An 18,074-nucleotide genomic window follows, 5' to 3' on the forward strand; every position below is an offset into this window, starting at 1 on the left:
TGTACATCATCTAGCACAGGGCAAATCAGACGTTGCTTCTAGGCTGTGTCCTGCTGCAGAACACTTTCACTGGGGAGAAAAAGTACCCTTGAACCACAACTGGATTCCTCTGGGCAGCTTCCAGGGTCTTTTTGGGAGGCTGGGACAGGAATGAGGAGCCAGGTCTAGTCCTGCCCTCTCCAGGTTGACCCAAGGTCACAGCTTCCCATAAAGTCCCTAGTGGTGGCACATCTTTATGTGACAACCATCCAGAAGAGTGTGGCAGGGAAGACTTTGAAAAGGCAGTGAGAAGTGGTTAATAAAAGTATGAACTTGCACATCTTATGTCTTCTTTCTGGTAAGCTGGCAGGCAAATGATGCTGATTTAAGTTCCCCTCTCTGCAGGAAGTCTGAGCACCACGGGGTTTTGCTTTAATGATGGTGTTCAGCTGTAACCAATGCTCGCTTGACTCAGACTTCAAGGAAATTTCCAAATCACAGTTCAGGCTCAGTTCCAATTATGGAGAAAACAGTGGTTCTGGCTAGGTTTTAGGGTGGGCTCTGCTGTTACTTGGCACCATGCTCATGTCAGCAGCAAAGCATCTCCTTCCAAGGGGAAGGAGAGCAGGATGCTCAATATTCCACTACAAAATCTCCCCTAAGGTGTCTGTGTATCTCTAATAATTGGTTGTCATCTTGAAACCCCTCATGAAACAGGCATAGGTCTGTATGATGCTACCACTGTACAGGACTTGGCCTCTTCTACCTCCTGGGCCATCCTGCAGAAAAACAGAAGAGGGGGAGTAGATCTCAGCCAAACCCCAGGGCACCTGCTAAGGAAAGCACATGTGAAAGCACAGGCATAGACTCTGGGATTAGGGACAAGTTACCCTGAGCTTGCAAATGGCTGCCTGATGGTGGATCCACAGTAATCATCTGTAATTCAAGCTTGTTTGGCCCTTGGTATAATGCAAGCGGATTCAGCATTGGGAGAGCTACATTAACTGCAGTAGGGTAAAGGCATGCCCATGAGCAAAGCCTCTGATGCAAAGGATCTTCACATCCTTTGGTCTCTCCTTCGTGAATCTGAACCCTTATGTTCAGCATTTAAGTGACTTTAATCAGACTTAGTTTAATTCTCCCTGGAAGCAAAGTAATAAGTATAATTTAACCCACCACTTTACAGAGCCAGTCCCACTGTACTAAAAGCCCCCAGGGTAGATAAACTTCCAGACCAGAACACAGGCAGCTGCTCATCCTGTTCATCACTTTTCTGCCACATGACACTTGTTAAGTGAGTGTTGCTGACAGCAGCAGCTTTTTTGCCCCCAGGAATGCGAACAGAAGCAGAACAGTGTGAATGTAGTCCTCTTACCAAATTTCTGCCAAACTGGTTGCTGATTTGTATGCTCACTCAATGCCATCCACAGTTAAATCCATTCAAGTAAAACCACGGACAAGGCAGTCAGTTCTTGAAACCAGGGACAAGGCAGTCAGTTCTTGCAATATCATCATGCATTATGACATAACTTGTGATTTCCCTTCAGCTCATATTGATACAAAACTAAGCATCTCTGTTTTCCTTACAAATATATTGCTTTCATGTTCATCAAGAGAACTTGCAAGTGAAACACTGTTTTTGGTTTTGTTTAAAGTGAGAAAACTAAAGCCACCGGCACTTCTTCTGTCTTCTTTTTAACTTTGGGGTGCTTAAGCATAATTTGGGGATGATTTTTAAAGCTCTTCCTTTATTGCAGGTACTATAGGCAGAGAAGTACTTAGCTTGACATTAGCTTCTACTTAACTGGAAAGATTTTGCAGAAATAAAACAAAACTTAGGGTTATATCCTCTTCTGAGCCTGACCAAGAAGTTTCCTTTTTTCACAGTGAAAACTGCACCATGTTTGCAGTAAATCTATCTTTTAACATGCCAATTTTCCTTTCCTTGGGTAAAAAGAGGACATTAATCGGCTTCATTCCAAGCAGGCTGCTTGAGACGTCCAATAACTCCTCAGACGGTCTGTTTGGGGGAGAGGCTGTGGCTGCAATTCACTGTCCTCTGTGAGGAGGGTATTTGCAGTCAGTGAGATCAGTGCCTCTGATTGCAATTCCAGACAGGTTACTTGTTTATGTAGATTACACACAGGGGTCCCTGGAGATTTCCATAAAGAGGAAACAAAAGAGTCTTCTTCCAGCATGGGTCCACAGACATTAAACTTTTCCTTCTCTTCAGAAGGGTGGGGAGTTAAAGTAGAAAACCAGCTTGAAAACTCTCTGAGTGGCCCTGGCAATTAGAACATCCATCACAAAAATGCATCAGCCCAAGCCTGCATAGGTAAACTCCTAAAAATAGCTGAAATAATAGTTTTGGCCGTAAGGATGGGCTATGAACACAGAGCATGAAGGAAAAAAAGTATTATTTACACTACCCTATCTTTTTCTCCACAAAAATAGGACAAGTTTAAAGTCTAGGTACTGAAGATACACAGTTATCCAGTTTCTACCACAAAATATAAGTATACATATATATATATATATACATATTTCTGTGAACCTAATTCCTGTTTGCTGGCATGGAATGTTTTAGCAATTCCTGTAAAGAGCCATGTCACCAGCAGCTCCTTTTACAGAGCACTTGGCAAGCAGGGACAGACAAACCAGAGGCTGGTGTTAAACATTCTCATTTCTGTTAGGTCTTCATATACCTGCGCTGGGCATTCTTAATTAAATTGGGAGCTGCCTGTGCCTGACTGCCTAGTTTGGAGTACCCATTTTAGAGCAAACATTCTTTTGGCTGCATCTGTTCCCATGGGATAGAAAAACTTTACAGATCTCAGGTTCAACTACTATTTTAGGAGAACCAATGGCCTTGTTACTCACACTGCAGGCTGGCTCATACTGTGACTTTTAACTCCTGAGTTAACTCCCTGCAGAAGTGTGCAGGGCAAAGGGACACAATGAGGCTCACCAGGAATGAGCAAAGGAATGGCACACCAAATATTGAGAGACTATGTGCCAGTGAGATCCTTAGCTGGCTACACGAGGCACTGGGTACAAAGAACTGCAGTTGAAGTGCTTCTACACACAGCATGAGGAATAAGCAAGAGGAGCTTAAAAGCCTTGGCTCAGCCCCAGAGATGCACAGTCACTGGCATAAGAGAGCCTCCAGGTAAGGATTAAAGGACAAACAAATAAAGTGGGTGTTATTGTGGGAGGCTACTATAGGCCACCCAGCCAGGATGACAACACCAACAAATTAGTCTTTAAGCAACTAAGAAGTACCTGTAAATCAACATAGCTGATAACAGGTCCATAAGATTCCTGAAGCACCTATACCTCAGGTATCTTGACTGGGAAAGGTGCCCTCCTTGATTTGTTGCTTATTAACAGAGAGGGACTTGTGGGCAAAGTGATGACTTGTGGCTTTCTTGAGTGATGATTTGTGGCTTTCTTGGCCATAGCGACCATGAAACATTCAAGTTTAAAATCTCTGCTGACAGGAGGAAAACTGCCAGCAAAACTTCAACTCTGGATATGAAGTGAGCAAAATTCAGGCCATTCTGGGAACTAGTTAGTGAGGTCCCCTGGGAAAATGCCTCTTTCTGCCTTTCTACCCAGCCAAGGTGTCACAGGCTGTATTGTCATTCCTCTGGGGAGCTGGGGCAAGCCTTGGACCGGCCAGAGTGTGTGTGGTGCTGCAGATGATGGTCTGACCACTGGAGGTAAAGGCCAGAACCAGCTTTCTGTCCCGGCACCTATTGTGTGAGAGCAATCTTTGGAGATGTACTCAGCATTGGCGGTTGTCTCATGATTTCTCCCGAAAGAGGATGACAGTGCTTTAACATGGCAAGGAGAGCACCTAGGCCCAGTGCTTTCCGTCAGGATGATGGGCTGCCCAGGGGAGACAAAGGTCAGAAAGACCTTTTCCTCTTGGAAACTTCTGTGCGGGAGAAAACCTTGGATGTATTCAGCATGGGAGGTTGGATCCCGAAGTCTCCTGTGAGCTGCTGACACTGCACGGCAGCGCTGGAACACGGGAACCAGCGCGCCCAGCCGCAGGGCGCGGGGCTGCCGGAGGGGTGTCCCGGGAGAGGAGGGCAGGAGGAGGCCGGGCTCGGAGGGGTGGAGCGCCGCTGCCGCGGTGCCGGTGCGGAGGGAGGAGGAGGAGGAGGGATGCCCGTCCTGCGCCGGCCGTTTCCCAGCGGAGCCGTCAGCTGACGCCGCCGTTTCCTGGCTGCCGCCCGCCATGCTGCGGCTCCTGCTCCCGCTGGCCGCCCTGGCCGCGCTCCTCCGGGCGGCGGTGAGTGCCCGCCTCGCCTCCCCCTCCGCCAGGGACACCCGGGGGCAGCGGGGGCCGGCTCTGAGGGGCGCGGGGGCCGCCGTGGCCGAGGGAGGGCTGGCAGGGGCCTCCTGCGGCCGCTGGAGGAAGGCGCTTCGCCTCGGTCCTTTTTTAAACCATGAGCGATTCAGGGCTCATGGGCGGCGCACAGGGCGCGGGCGCCGGGCTTGTGGCTGCGCCGAGGGGGAGATCCCGGAGCCGGGGTAGGGAGGGTCCGCGCCCTTCTCCCGAGCAGGCCGGCCGCTCCCGGCCCGCCGGAGGTGTGGAAGGGCTGGCGGTGCTGCCCGGCCGGAGCGGTGCTGCCGGCGCCGGGGCTCCCTGCGCGCCCGGGAATCGCCGAGGCCTCGCTGAGCAACCCGGGGCCGCGGGGGAACCGGTACCGACACTGCTGGTAGATCCCGTGGGAAAACGTGCTCATCCTGTGGTGTGTGAGAGGAGGGAAAGAGGTTTTTCCTGTTCTGCATAGATTCTGTTGTAGCCGCCTTGTCCCGGGGGACACAATCCCACCCACAGCCTAAGGACGAATCCTCATGCTCCAGAGTTCTCGTGGTTTATGTCTCGAGTTGGAGGCAGAGTGATACTATTACCGTGGTAGATGTTGTAGTTGGATGAGGCACGGGTGGTTAAAGATGTATGAAAAATAGAACAACATCATGTGAGACCTTATGGAAGGGGAGATTGGGTCACTGTTAGTTGTGCTTTCTTAGGGATGTGGTTGTTGCTGAGTCTTCCGAAATTTTGAAGGTAGCAGGCAAGAACAAATACTCTTCAAACTGGGTAGTATTAGCACTTTTGGGGGATTTAATAGGTTCGTTTCAAACAGATAAAATACTGTAAAAATACATCGTTTCGAGAATTTGCTGCCATGGGAGGTTGTAAACCCAGATAGTACTCAACAGATTAAAAAAAATGGATTTGCCACATTTAAATACGTCAGGCTCATAAGCAACATCCAAGACTTTCCAACATCCATTTTCAACAAGAAATGACTGTGCAAGGATTTGCCCTCTAACATCCCTAGTGTAGCAGCTGTGTCAGCTGAAGGAGTATGAGGGAGCAGACCACAGACTGTGGGTAGTGTCATTTATTTAAACAGTGTTTCTTAGTTCTGTTGTCCAGACAGAGTATTGCATGGTGCCTAGAGGACCTATGGACTTGAATCAGTAGGGCATTTATTGTGCTCTTATCTTCCTAGCTCTGTGTGTTTTCTGTAGAGACATATGTGCAAAATAGCACTATTTCTTAAGAGTAGTTTAGTAACAACTGAGAGGGTTTGAGGAGCTGAGGCTGGCAGGCACAATTTGCCTTATCAGCCCACAGTTCCCTGACACAAGCAGTAAGGGAAGGGTTTTTTTAACTACTTGGTCTAGTCCTCAAAGTAGATCAGGGTCCTGTCATCACAGATGTGCTCATGTTCTTTTAAATTAGCTTAAGAGAACATATGCAGCAGATAAGCAACCTGGCAAACTGGGGTTTGCAGACTTCTGGGCTTAGACTCACTGCTGAGCCCTACAATGCTGCTTTTGCGCCCTAGTTCTGAGATATTTTTGGCTGTAATGATTGCTTGCTTTCTCTAAGTGTGGCAGGAAGTGTTTTGAAAATAATTGTGCTATTATGGGGCTCTTATGTCAGACATGGTCTCTGTTGTATGTTATGAAAGACTACTGAAACTTTTTTCATCTATGATTAAAATAAAACAATAGGCTTCTTCTAAATAGAAATGTGCAATCTGAGAATTAATAGAAACACATGACTGAGCAAAATACAGAGCAAAACAGGGAATTCTGCTACCATTCAAACATAACTGATCCTTGCTTGTTTGTTTCCAGTCTGTGAGCAGTCATGCATTAGATTCTGTGCTCCCATCTAAAGGAGCAGGGTGTGGTATTTTAATCCCTTTTCAACTTGGTTGCATCCTGTTAGACCAGGATATACTAGAACAGGTGTTGAGTCTTGGAAAACTCTACATGTAGTGGAAGTGAGCTGGAAGTAAGTAGCAAAACACAGTGTGAGTTTCACTGATCCTACTGATTTCCAGGGCTTTGGAGAAATCTGATTCACAACAGCAGGCAAGGATATCTGCTGATCCTCTGCAGTTTCTGGGACCACAGTTGCATCTGTTCCAGAAGGGATTTCACTGCTGCTGTAGCATGTGTTAGTAGAACCTCTTGCATTTGGTAAGGATGATGTAGGGTGATGCCTGCTTTTCAGATGGAGCCTGCTGCTTGGTAAGAAGAACAGAAATAATGTATTAAGTTAATATCAGAAGCTGTCCCAGAACACGTATGGGATTTACAAATGCTATAATGGTTTTTCCCAGGACTCATTGAATCCCTGTTGTGATGTATTGCCATCTACTATTAGGAAGTCTTGATGAGAAAAAAGTGTTTAAAAGAAAAGGGGGTGTGGGGGAGAAATGATTGAGGGAGGTAGACAGGGAGCTTGGAAGGAGACTTCCAGCATCCAGTCTTTTCTGTTGTCTGGTTTACTCCACTTCAGGATGTCTCCTCTATGTCGTTATGACAGTGATTCTGCATGACCCAGCATCTTGTGTAGTATGTAGAGTAACAGTCCTTTATTGCAGTCTGGGTAAAAGGGAATGTGTGTAATATTTTAAAGCGGCTCATACTGGTTCCTGGTTGCAGGCTTTGTTGACCCAAGGCATCCCTTCATAACCACATTATTGACTTCTGGAGACTTCTGCAGAACAGAAGAGAACAGTCAGAAAGCAAAGATGATCTCCTTCAAGCAACTGCCCATTGAAGCCAAGGCTGCAGTGGCTGCAGGAGTGGTCTTCTTCTCCATGATGCTATCACGGAGTTACCTGGCGGAAAAACTCGATTTCAGGACGCGGCGCTGGCTTCTAAGGCTGCAAATGGCACTGTTTGCTAATACACTCATGTTGATGGGATCTCTTCATGTTTGGAGAAGCACAGTCACCACGTTCACCAGGTCTTCAGCTGCCAGCTCCTTCTGTTTCATGCTGTGGAAAATAGCTGTGTTCATGTTTCTAGCTTTGGCTCATTCAAGCTTCTTTACATTGCTATTTCTTGTTGCAGAAGAGCCCTATTTCTTTTCTTTAGCTGCCTACACTTGCTTGGGGGCCTATATTATTCTCATCTTTTTCCTCTTCACTCTAGGCTCTGTAGAGCAGGCTTACAAGTTCTTGGCTGGGAGAGGCGCTAAGGCAAGCACTGGCAACAAGAACAGAACAGCACTGAAACCAGTTCTGGCAGTCTTGCTGACTGTTGTGCTGACTGTTGTTGGGCTGTTAAATGCTTCCCAGCCCCCTACTGTGAATTCAGTGGAGATTCCAGTTCATAAGCTGCCCTCAGCAATGAATAACCTGAAAGTGGTGTTGCTTTCAGATATCCATCTGGGGCCTACAGTTGGGAAGACCAAACTTGCCATGATAGTGAGAATGGTTAAGGCTTTAAAACCAGACATCACCGTGATTGTTGGGGACCTGTCTGATGCTGAGGCAAAGATCATACGACCTGCTGTTGAGCCTCTTGGAGAGCTTGATTCTCCTTTGGGGACTTACTTTGTCACAGGAAACCATGAGTACTACACCTCAGATGTTAGCAACTGGTTTGAGCTGTTAAAATCATTTAGCATTCAGCCATTGCATAACGAAAATGTGAAGATTGTTTCACCAAAGAGCAATTCTGACTGGTTCTGCCTGGCTGGCGTGGATGATATTGAAGCAGATGTGTTGCGCTATTCGGGACATGGCATGGATTTGAAAAAAGCTCTCAGAGGTTGTAGCAGTGAGCATGCAATAGTGCTCCTAGCTCATCAGCCAATTGCTGCAAAGTGGGCCCTTCAGGACAGACCAGACATAAATTTAATTCTCTCTGGCCATACTCATGGAGGGCAGATTTTCCCTCTAAATGCTGGAGCTTATCTGCTGAATCCATTCTTTGTTGGCTTGTACCAAGTGGGGCAGAATACCTTCGTCTACGTCAGCCCGGGGACGATGTACTATGGAATACCCATGCGGCTGGGCAGCAGAGCTGAAATAACAGAGATTATTCTACGTTCTCCTTGAGGAGTTTTCCCTTTGACAGACTTCTAAAATTTTTTTTTTTTTTTTTTTTTGGCCAGTATATTGGCTCTTCTACTATGAAAGCAAATCCTTTTTCGGGGAAGCCAGAGAAGATGTGTTGGGCTGAAATTCAGCAGGTTCTGTTAAGTTTGAGCAGAAAACACTAATCATGTCTTGGGCCTATGAAACAAATTTGGGACATGTTAAAGTACTGAAGTAATTATGTCTTTGACTTCATTATTTTTGGAGTTCTGCCACTTAAAGATAACACTGATGTCATGGAGATAATGTGTGTCCTGTGCATGTTTAATAATACCTTTGTCCTGCAGCTACTTCATGTTCCACTGTTTGGTGTCCATCAGGCAGCTACCTTACGAAATCTCAGGCAGATAAAGTTCTGAGCCTGTGCAGTGAAGTCACTGATGTGTCCTTTGCAGAAAGGCCTGCAAAAATGTGCACTGAGTATGTAAACTCTAGGAGGTTTATGCTGGAGTTGTTATGGGTAAGGAAAAGTTTAATAGTTTAGGGTTGCTTTTTTTTTTAATTAATTGAGGCTGGATATTTTTATCCTGCTAGCTGTCTGCAGCATGCAAAAACTTTGGTGAGACTGACACCAAAAGGTGAAAGTAGCTGTCTTTCTCAGGCATTTTCCCCAGAATAGTTGGGCATCCAGTAATTGTTTACTGAAAATAGCTCTAATAAAAGCAAATTGGGAGAATTCCAAAGTTAACTTCTTTTGCTGTCTGAGCATACAGTACCTCCTTATATAAAGCACTAATTCCAAAGCTGAAATACTCAATGTCTTTTGTCTTCATTCTGTATTTTTTTCTTTCTGCTTAATTTCTCTTCCATCATTTTTCTCTTGCAAGAGTAAGTAGATGCTATTTCAATACAATGCAAACAAGTTAATGCTTGAAATTTGTTAAAGGCTTTAATATTTAAGTAAATTATGTCCTCTTTTAATGAGACTAAGCTCTGCAGCAGTTGACTTTCTCTAAGAGCATTTGCATGCCAGTGTCCTGGTTGTCTGATGGGCACATAGGAGAGACACCACTACGGGATAATGAATAGAGGATTTCTTCCCATCTTTCATAGGAGGCCTTATCATAAATTAACATAATTGTGGGATTTTTGAGGTATTAGAGAATAATTGATACTAACATTCTTGTTTCTCTATCTTTGCATTCATGTAAGAAAGCCAGAATGTAAAATAATGTGTGACTTTTGTCCAGGCCGATGAAACACTTTACTTCGGTGCATCTTCTCTCTCCTCCTCTCCCACCTCATTTCTGCTGCATGAAATATCACAAACCTTTAGAGCCTGGGAATCCTGCCTCTCTAGTCTGCAGCTGTAGCCTCAGGGCTTTCCTTGCTCTGCCTTTCTGGCCAGCAGTGCCCGTGTTCCCCTCAGGCAGACCCACAGCATGGGGCAAAAGAGAGTGGTTCTTATCCAGTAGACTGAGGATGGGAGACCAGAGCTGTTGTATTCAGTCTTTTCCTGCCTTCTTGTGTGATCCTGAACCAGACAACCATAAACACCTGGTTTCGTTCTTCAGCTGCTGTTCTTATATTGAAGGAGATAAGTAGGGGTGTGTTTGAAAAGTACCATAGTCTTTGTAAACTTGAGGGTTTTTGTAAGTTAAATTTTGAGGTTTGACTTCATTCACTCTGAACATCTCCCAGGCAGAGCATCTAATTCCTAGGCTGGTTTTGTATCCTGCTCCTCTGTACAAACATCTTACATTTTAACTCAGGAATAATGAGAAATACTCTAAATGTGTCACAGAGGTTAGTGGAATTGCTGGAGAAGTCAGTCCTCTTCTGAAAGACTGAATATCTTACCTGCCATGCTCTCTGCTTGCCAGATTAGATAATTTCTGTTTCCCACCACCTATGATTTTGTAAACTTTTTTTTTATGATTGTGTGTTAATATCTGCTTTAAAGTTTCCATGTGTATTCAACACTGCCCACTGTCCATGTGGGATGCATCAGAGGCTTTTTGCAGTTGGTGGCATAGGAGGGAATGAGGAAGGAATTTTGATTGCCTGTAACCCTCTGGTTGCTTGTCAACTCCCCTTCAGTTAAGAGCTGTGTTCTGGGTTTCGTGTTGCAGAGTATTCTCACCCGGCCAGTAGTCCAGGAGGATTTTTACACTTGTTGCACTGAATGTTCTTACCATGTTAAGAAGGCTAACTGTTAAGCCAGTTTCCTCAACAGGAGGCGTTTGTGGGACTGATTTTAGATCGTGTCAGTTGCTCAGTGAGATGCTAGTATTATTTACTTTTTTTTCCCTGCCTTTTTTATTTCCCTCTTCATTCTGATCAAGTGTGTGCAAAAACATAGCTGAAGGGGTCCTTCTATCTCAGAATTTTATCATTATTTTGTATGTGCCTCTCTTAGAAGATAATTATGTATCCTTTCAGAAGCAGATATGCATCATTTTAGGAGTGGTCATTGTCATTTCATCCATTCGTTGAGTTCTCCTGATGTAATTTAGTTCTTGCCCCTTTTTTTTGTATCTCTCCCTCTGAAAGGTTGTTTGCTGGTGATTACTTCTTACTTAAAATGCTTTCTTTCTGTGCCAAAAGACTTCAAAGCCGTTTCTTATTTTGCTTTTTAGTTATGGATTGGAAGTATCCTATATCAACTTTCTGTTTGATAAAAGGAATGAACCATTTCTATAATCTCTCTAATCAGCAATCTCTAACTGTCCTTCAAGGTTCTTTCTATACTTTTTCCAGTTTGATTTGAATGTACGCAGTGCAGACCTGTGTTCAGTATTTCAGACGAAGAAAAATTGCTGTGCTGCTTATTTTTTAATTTTTAAATTTTTTTGGTAAATTTTATGTGTGTGTGTGTGTAATGTATTTAATCTAGAGAACTTAACTAAATGAATATATATTTCATCCTATAAAAGGCCAGTTCATTGGGGGCTGAGGAGGAGTTAATTAATGTCAGAATTAATAGCAGAATATAATAGTATTGTCACTTTGTGAAAATTATATTTATTATATAATTACTATAGAATGGATTGGAAAATATGTAAATTGTGGTATAACAAATGCTCTAAATGTTGGGATTTAATAAAACTTTATTCTTATAATCAACTATGAGGCCTCTAGTGACCTTTTATTTTGTACCAGTATGCATTGTAGCAGTTTGTGCTGAATAGTTTTAACACACTCCTTCTATTTACCAACAGAAAGCTACCAACAATAAACCTTACTAGTTTTGTAAACTCTTACACTTACTGCTCAATCAGTCATGGTGGAAAGTGGGAAAGGCCACTATTACATTTGCCTAAAGCCTACTAGGAGAAAAAGGTGCAGACAGCAGGGGTGAGGATGTGATGCAGAGAAAAGGACCACTGAGAGGGCACAGAAAGGTTACTAAGAGAATATTTTGGAAGGAACAGAAGAAAATGAGGGATTTGTGGTTCTCAATTTTGATACTTAAGGTTTGAGGTGGAGAAAGAGGTGTTCTGTGATTGGTCTGAGAGGCTAAAATCTTGAGAGATGGAGGATTTGTACTCATTTTTGTTTGCTTTCTAAATAAGAAAAAAAACCCTGTTTTGTAAATTTGGAGAATGAGAGATTTTTACCACTGATAAATAGTTCTGTGTGTTGAAGATGGGAAAAAAACTTTGTGTCAAGAGATGTGCACACTATAAAATGTTGAAATAGCATTAAGGTTCAAAAATAAACTCTTACTTGATTTAAGCAAGGACAAATTCTTTAGTTTTTCTCATTTCCATATGGGTATGCTCTGAGGGTGTAAGGTGCAACATGATACCATTGCCTGTAAGGGTCTGAGTTTTCAGCTGGGCACTGATATGATTTGGTATGAAGGAAGTGGTGCCCCAAACAGTGCTGTTTGTGTTGCTTACCAAACAAGCAGAGCCACTACCCCATTATCTAGGGTGACAAAGTGGGAATGAATTCCTGCATATTTCACAAGGGTGAGTATACAGTGCAGAGCCAGACATAAATTCATGAGGAGAACTCTCTTGTTTTGGTTGCAAATCCTGGATCATCCACTGAAAATGAAGTAATGCTGAGGAAATGATCATGAAGGAAGTCTGTGTACAATGAATGATGAATGAGGTGAATTTGAAGTATTCTGGTAGCTTCCTCCCTCTCCTCACCCACATGGTACCACTGTGTCAGGAAGTGTATGTGTTGGGAAGGTGATTTACACCTATGGTCACAGCTTCAAAAACCTGACTTCTAAATGGTAACTGGTTCAGTGGTTACCACTTTCATAATTAATATCTCCCTTTAATTGTTTTAAGATAGCCATGGCTCTCTGCCAGAAGTATCTGTCCCTGAGGGCATGTAAACGGTTTTTTCAACATTCATCATCTCAACAGTTCTCTGCCATGAATGGAGCAAGTGTCTTTTCCACAGACCTCTTGGTATGGTTAGTCTGAATGAGGGGTTAAAACCCTCTTACAGAGGGACACCACAGCAATTTATTTTGCCTCTCCTTATTTCCAGGGATAATGGCCTTTTAATGTGTAAGGTGCTTTTATCCATAGTGGTGCTTTTTTTTTTGGTTTCTTTTCGGTGTTGTTGTGTTTGGTTTCAGAGTTCCACTTACTCATGTTCATTTTGAAGCACTCTGCTCTGCGTTAGTGCTGTGACTTGTCACAGTACCCTAGGGAAAAAGCATTTGAAGAATGTGAAACATCTGCTTGGTGTCTGTAAGAGTGAATAGTTTCCTTCATACGTACACACGGAACAATTCCATCCTAGTGCAGCGTGCCCAGCCATCAAGATGCAGGTTATAAATGAAAGATCAGGAAAAAGTCACATACATTTAAATTGAACAGGAAGTAAGCAGCTATACCTACCTGTACATCTTTTTCAGCAATAGTTTGCTTGAGGTCTAACAGCCTGAAGTTACTATAGCATCATAATTTGCTACAGAGAATCCTAGCCCTTGAGTTACATTTATTCCAGAGCAGTTGGTTTGTATTTCCGAATTCTGTGTGGTCCTGATTTTGGAAAGGCCTGACATGCCCATACCTTTGTTGAATCAAGATTTATTTATCTTAATAAAGTTAAGTAATCTTAAGAGTGGGTCCATGTTTGTGGAAACAGAGCATAAAAAGCCTGTGCTGTGCAGCACTTGGCAGCCCCTTGCTTTTCGTGTTTCCCTGGCAGCTCCTTGCTGTATCCTCTCTTACTTGTTGCTACACATCCACCACACAATTTCACTTCTGTTGGCAGGATGCTTTGAATTGCTATGTGTATCTAGGACATTTTCCACTACATTTTTTAGGTTTTCTGTAAAATAATGCCTTTGTTACAGATGGAACGTGCTGTTGTCTTCCTCCTTGGACTTTGTAGTCTTGAAATGATTGTAAAGTGTAATCTCAGTTGCTGTTTAATGACAGTCTAGGGATAGGCATATTGGCTTAGCAATTTTGTCCTCCATTTTTCAGGAGGGAGTGTGTTTTCTTTGAACTATATCTGCCGGTTTCCTTGTTCTTTTGTCCTGTGACACATTGCACTGGCTCCCTTTTGCTGATTTGTTGTGCTAAGACTCAGGTGGGCTATAGATAGCTAGAGGAAAGTCATTCACCATCTCTTATTTTAGGACCATTATATCTTCTATTGTAGACAACCCACAGATGTTGTAGGTGTTGTATAGCCTGTTCTCTGTGTCTTCCAAGGCAGAAAAAAATTATACCGTGTCTTTTTTTGTTTTGGTTTAGTTTTGTTTACAGAATGAACCTGAGAGGAGTTTTGGGATTGATTATGAATCCAACACCTTTGTCAAGGATGGGAAACCTTTCCGTTACATCTCCGGTAGCATTCACTACTCGCGGGTGCCCTCGTATTACTGGAAAGACCGCCTGCTGAAGATGAAGATGGCAGGGCTTGATGCCATTCAAACGTGAGTAGCTGTTGATTTCTGAGGGATTTGTGGTCCTGGGAGCTGTACGAGAAGTCATTAAGAGCCTGCCATTGTTACTTGTTTATTATTTTTCCAGTAATAGGTGAGGAAGCTCTGGAGAAGTGAAGGGTGGTACAGGATGGCTTTTAACCACATAGATGGGGGCAGCTGGGCAGGTTGTAACCAGCAGTCTGTTTCCCTGATGATAGGCAATTCCTCTGGCTTCACAATCCAGGGTGCAAATGTGACCTGAAATAAATTGTTGGACTATGAACTTTGGCAACTATGGAACAATTGTACATGCTCTGCCTCTGCCAGGGACACTGTACTCTCTGGTCAAAAGGCAGACTAGGTGTGAGGAAACAATAACCTGTTAGTAGAGCCTGGGTTGGTATCACTCAGAAGCCTTGAAAATGTTGGTGAATACTGCAGTAACATTTAAAAGCTATTTCAAGCTATTTCAGCAGAAGCATTTAAATTTAGATAAATGGATGGGGAGCTAGGTGTACTTCTTAAAAAAAAAAGCTTAAACAGCTTTCATTTTTGTGTGTGTGTGTGCGCAAAACCCTTAGTCCTTGTCTTTTCTACCTGGTCGTGTACTTAAGTTTTTTTCTGTTAAGGAATCAAGTTTTGTCTTTGCTCACATTAATAAGAGCAATGAGATTGAGTAACGAACTTGCTCAGGACCAGGTTGCTGGATTTGCCCAAGTAATTACTTTTTGCTGAAATAAAAGTAATTTAAAGTGGACCTGGAAATTATGACTTTTGGTGTCTGGCTTGAAGGTCAGCCTGTGACTGACCCTATGATCAGTGACTCCTATGATCCATAGTGTCTCATACTTCCCTTATGTCTCTCATTAATTTTCCTCCTCCTCCCAACACCCATGTGTTTTCAATGCCCTTTGTTCATTTCCAGCTTTTTCAAATAGTCCATTTTTTCTATTTTTTTAATTGCCTTTTCATGTCTCTGATGCATCACTGGAATTGAGATAGGTATGGTTTTTTTCCATTCCCTTTGTCACTGTTGTTCAATGGCAAAATTGCTGCAGGGCCAGTTTGGGTTTTTTCTTGTTGCTTTCTCCCTCTTCATTTGTGATCTCCCACTAACAAGGTGGGTTTTTTCCTTCTTTCTTTTCTGCTTTTTTCCCTTGTTGGGACCTCTTACTCTGCTTTACTGTTTTGCATTAGTATCTTTCTGCTGTGCAGGAAGGAGTGGAGATTTGTTGTTTTGCTGGTGCCAGCTGATCTCTGATGGTCTTGGGAGAGCTGAGCTGTGTTTTGTCACAAAAGGTGCTGTGCAGCTGTCAAGTGCTTATGGCAACTGTGGCTTTGGGCATTATTGCTGGATCACATCATAACAGCTTTATTAGTCTCCTCTTGTTTTTCTAAGAGCAGACTGAGATTCTTTGACTTTCTCTCCCATTATTGCTCACGTCTGAATTTTTTCTGCTATGGTGAAAGATAAATCTGAAAGTGCTCCTGTGCCTTGCATTTTCTACAAGAGTCAAATCCATGTGTCTTTCCATTTGACACTAATCACTCTCTTCCTGATGCTAAAAAAGCACCTCACCTACAAAAAAACCCTTTTGTTTTTCTTTGAGGTTTCTCAATAATCAGGTCTTACTGCTCTTGATTATTTGAGATAAAGCTATGAATAGTCATATTACCCCAAAGAAATCTTCTGTGATTTTGTGTGATTTTGGTAAAAAAATGGAAATTGGTCTATGTGATTGGGTTTTTGTTTTCTCTTCTTTTGCCTACTCTTTCCTGTATCAGTAATACTGCTAGCAAGGGACAGAGATACAAATTTTGTAAAGTCATTCTGGAATGAATGGGCAGCATCACTGCTGGACTCTGGCAGAATGTGGTGGTTGGACTCCCAGTCTTGAGACCTCATCTGAAGACTGTGATTTTGCTGCTTGGGATTTTTTTCCATAAGACAGGGAATGGTCCTGCTATAATTTGAAATATGGGAACCTTCCTTATTCTTATCAAGGTGTTCCCAGTAAGGTTTACCACTTCAAGGGAAACAGGGTCCTTATATGATGGGATTGTGCTTGTAAATACCTTGTGGATAAAGCCAACCAGACATGTTCTCCTTCCTGTTCTCTGCAGCCTTTTTTCCAAAAGGCTGTCTGTGCCTCGATGCATCATTCAGCTCATGACTGGGGCAGCAGTTCCTCCTGGTCTCTGGAATGGGTGAAGTCAGTACATGAATATAATTGTCTGCACCTGGTAACACCTTAAGCAATAACAGAACATGAGAAAACAGATGACAGTAAGCTTGATCTTATATTAAAGCCTAAGAAATCAAGGCTTATGCCTTATAAAAAGCAGGTTGAAATTTAGTGTTGTGGTTGGTGTAATGTCCCAGAAGGTGGTGGAGGAGGATGCTGAGGAGCTCACTCCCCACCTCAGCAGAGGTATCTGGTCACACAGATCCTTGTTTTCGGTTTCTGGACTGTGTCTGCCAGCTGGAAATGAGTGCTGGCTGAAGAAGGCATCTGGAAAGCACGGGAGGTTTGGGGTTTGTTTTGTGCAGAGCAAATAAACAATTGCCACTAGATGGGGCAGAAGATGTATACAGGATTTACTGATCAGTGAAGATGCTTCCTGGAAGAATCCACAGTTACCTTTACAGGCTCATAGAAAGTTAAAGAATGTTGAGCATTTTCTTTGTTTTACTCTATTTGGGTGTAAACCTGTACAAAGTCCTTCTATGAAGGAGCTGCTGTTTGGAATATGGAATATTTAAAATTTAAACATAAATTACTGTTTTTAAACGCTCATATATGAGTAATTTAAGTAGCATGCTCATTGATACAATTTATTCAATTTTACACTATTAAAAAAATCCCACCCTGGTATTACAGAGAGAATTATCTTGTACATTAAAAAGTTGAAGTGTGATTTTTTGCCTGTTGATAATATCTGAAATAGGAGAGGAAAGCTGTAACTTCTAAAGAAAGGAGGGTTATAGCATGAAGCTTAGAAATTGTGTGTAAATGGAAAGTAAACTCAAATACAGAATAAGTACCATATTTCAAGTTTGAAAAAGGATGAGATTTTCCTTTATAAGTTCATTATTCTGTTGCTAAAGCAGTACAGGATTAACAACTGACTGTAAATTTTGACAGTGGTATGTAACAAATATATTCATTAAAGATAATAATTTCAGTTATTTCATTTAAGGCCATCACTAGCTGTAGAAAATGTATTGTTGGATTAAAGTATCTTAGTAACCATTTTTAGACCAATGTTTAAAATTAATTTTTATCATGATTCATTATATAAAACAGTGGTTTCAAATAGGTTTTTTTCTTGTGCTTCTTCCCTTTTTCTCTGCTAGAATCTGCTTTTTTTCCAGTCTTGTGGTCAAGCATGTGACATAAATGAAAACTGTTTCTGGAAGGATTTTTCTATTTTCTTCCATCTTGAGCATAAGGAAGCTGGAGAAACCCTTTCATCCTCACCTCAGACAGTATTAAGTGCATTTAAACCTTAAGACTTCTTTCTGAACAAGTTCATAATTCAATGAGTGTATTTTCACATGGTTCATATATTCATTAAATGCACATGTAGTTTTTTTTACAAGTGAGTTAATTGTGCTTCAGAAACAATTAGAGCAGCTTGACACAGAAATAAAATATACCACATAGAAGAAAAATCTGCATTTTGATGTCTGAGTGCATTGTTTTGACCCCATCCTGGCACTCAAATTTGAAGCTTTATCTTTACAAACAGAGGCTTAAAATTTTGGCATTTGAGATGCTATAATATTCACGAAGGTTGAAAGATTATAATTC

The 18,074-nt window shown here is 42.5% G+C and overlaps 2 protein-coding genes across 2 annotated transcripts in view; both read left to right on the top strand.

Moving 5' to 3' along the window:
- Nucleotides 1–4,143: 4,143 nt before the first annotated feature.
- On the top strand, nt 4,144–11,692 carry TMPPE (transmembrane protein with metallophosphoesterase domain). Its single transcript, XM_030971917.1, has 2 exons — nt 4,144–4,279; nt 6,964–11,692. The coding sequence occupies exon 2, from the start codon at nt 7,053–7,055 to the stop codon at nt 8,367–8,369; it is 1,317 nt and encodes a 438-aa protein (XP_030827777.1). The 5' UTR covers nt 4,144–4,279; nt 6,964–7,052; the 3' UTR covers nt 8,370–11,692.
- The window catches only part of GLB1 (galactosidase beta 1), a 39,723-nt gene continuing 25,798 nt past the window's right edge, over nt 4,150–18,074 (top strand). Inside the window, exons 1-2 of the mRNA XM_030971916.1 lie at nt 4,150–4,279; nt 14,087–14,268. Of these exons, the coding sequence (XP_030827776.1) occupies nt 4,226–4,279; nt 14,087–14,268 (236 nt within the window). The 5' untranslated portion in view covers nt 4,150–4,225. The remainder of the gene's footprint in view (nt 4,280–14,086; nt 14,269–18,074) is intronic.

Source organism: Camarhynchus parvulus, chromosome 2, assembly GCF_901933205.1.
Source record: "Camarhynchus parvulus chromosome 2, STF_HiC, whole genome shotgun sequence".
NCBI lineage: Eukaryota > Metazoa > Chordata > Aves > Passeriformes > Thraupidae > Camarhynchus > Camarhynchus parvulus.

Coding starts and splice junctions, on each gene's coding strand:
- TMPPE (XM_030971917.1), top strand. CDS start 7,053: ATGATCTCCTTCAAGCAACTGCCCATTGAAGCCAAGGCTGCAGTGGCT.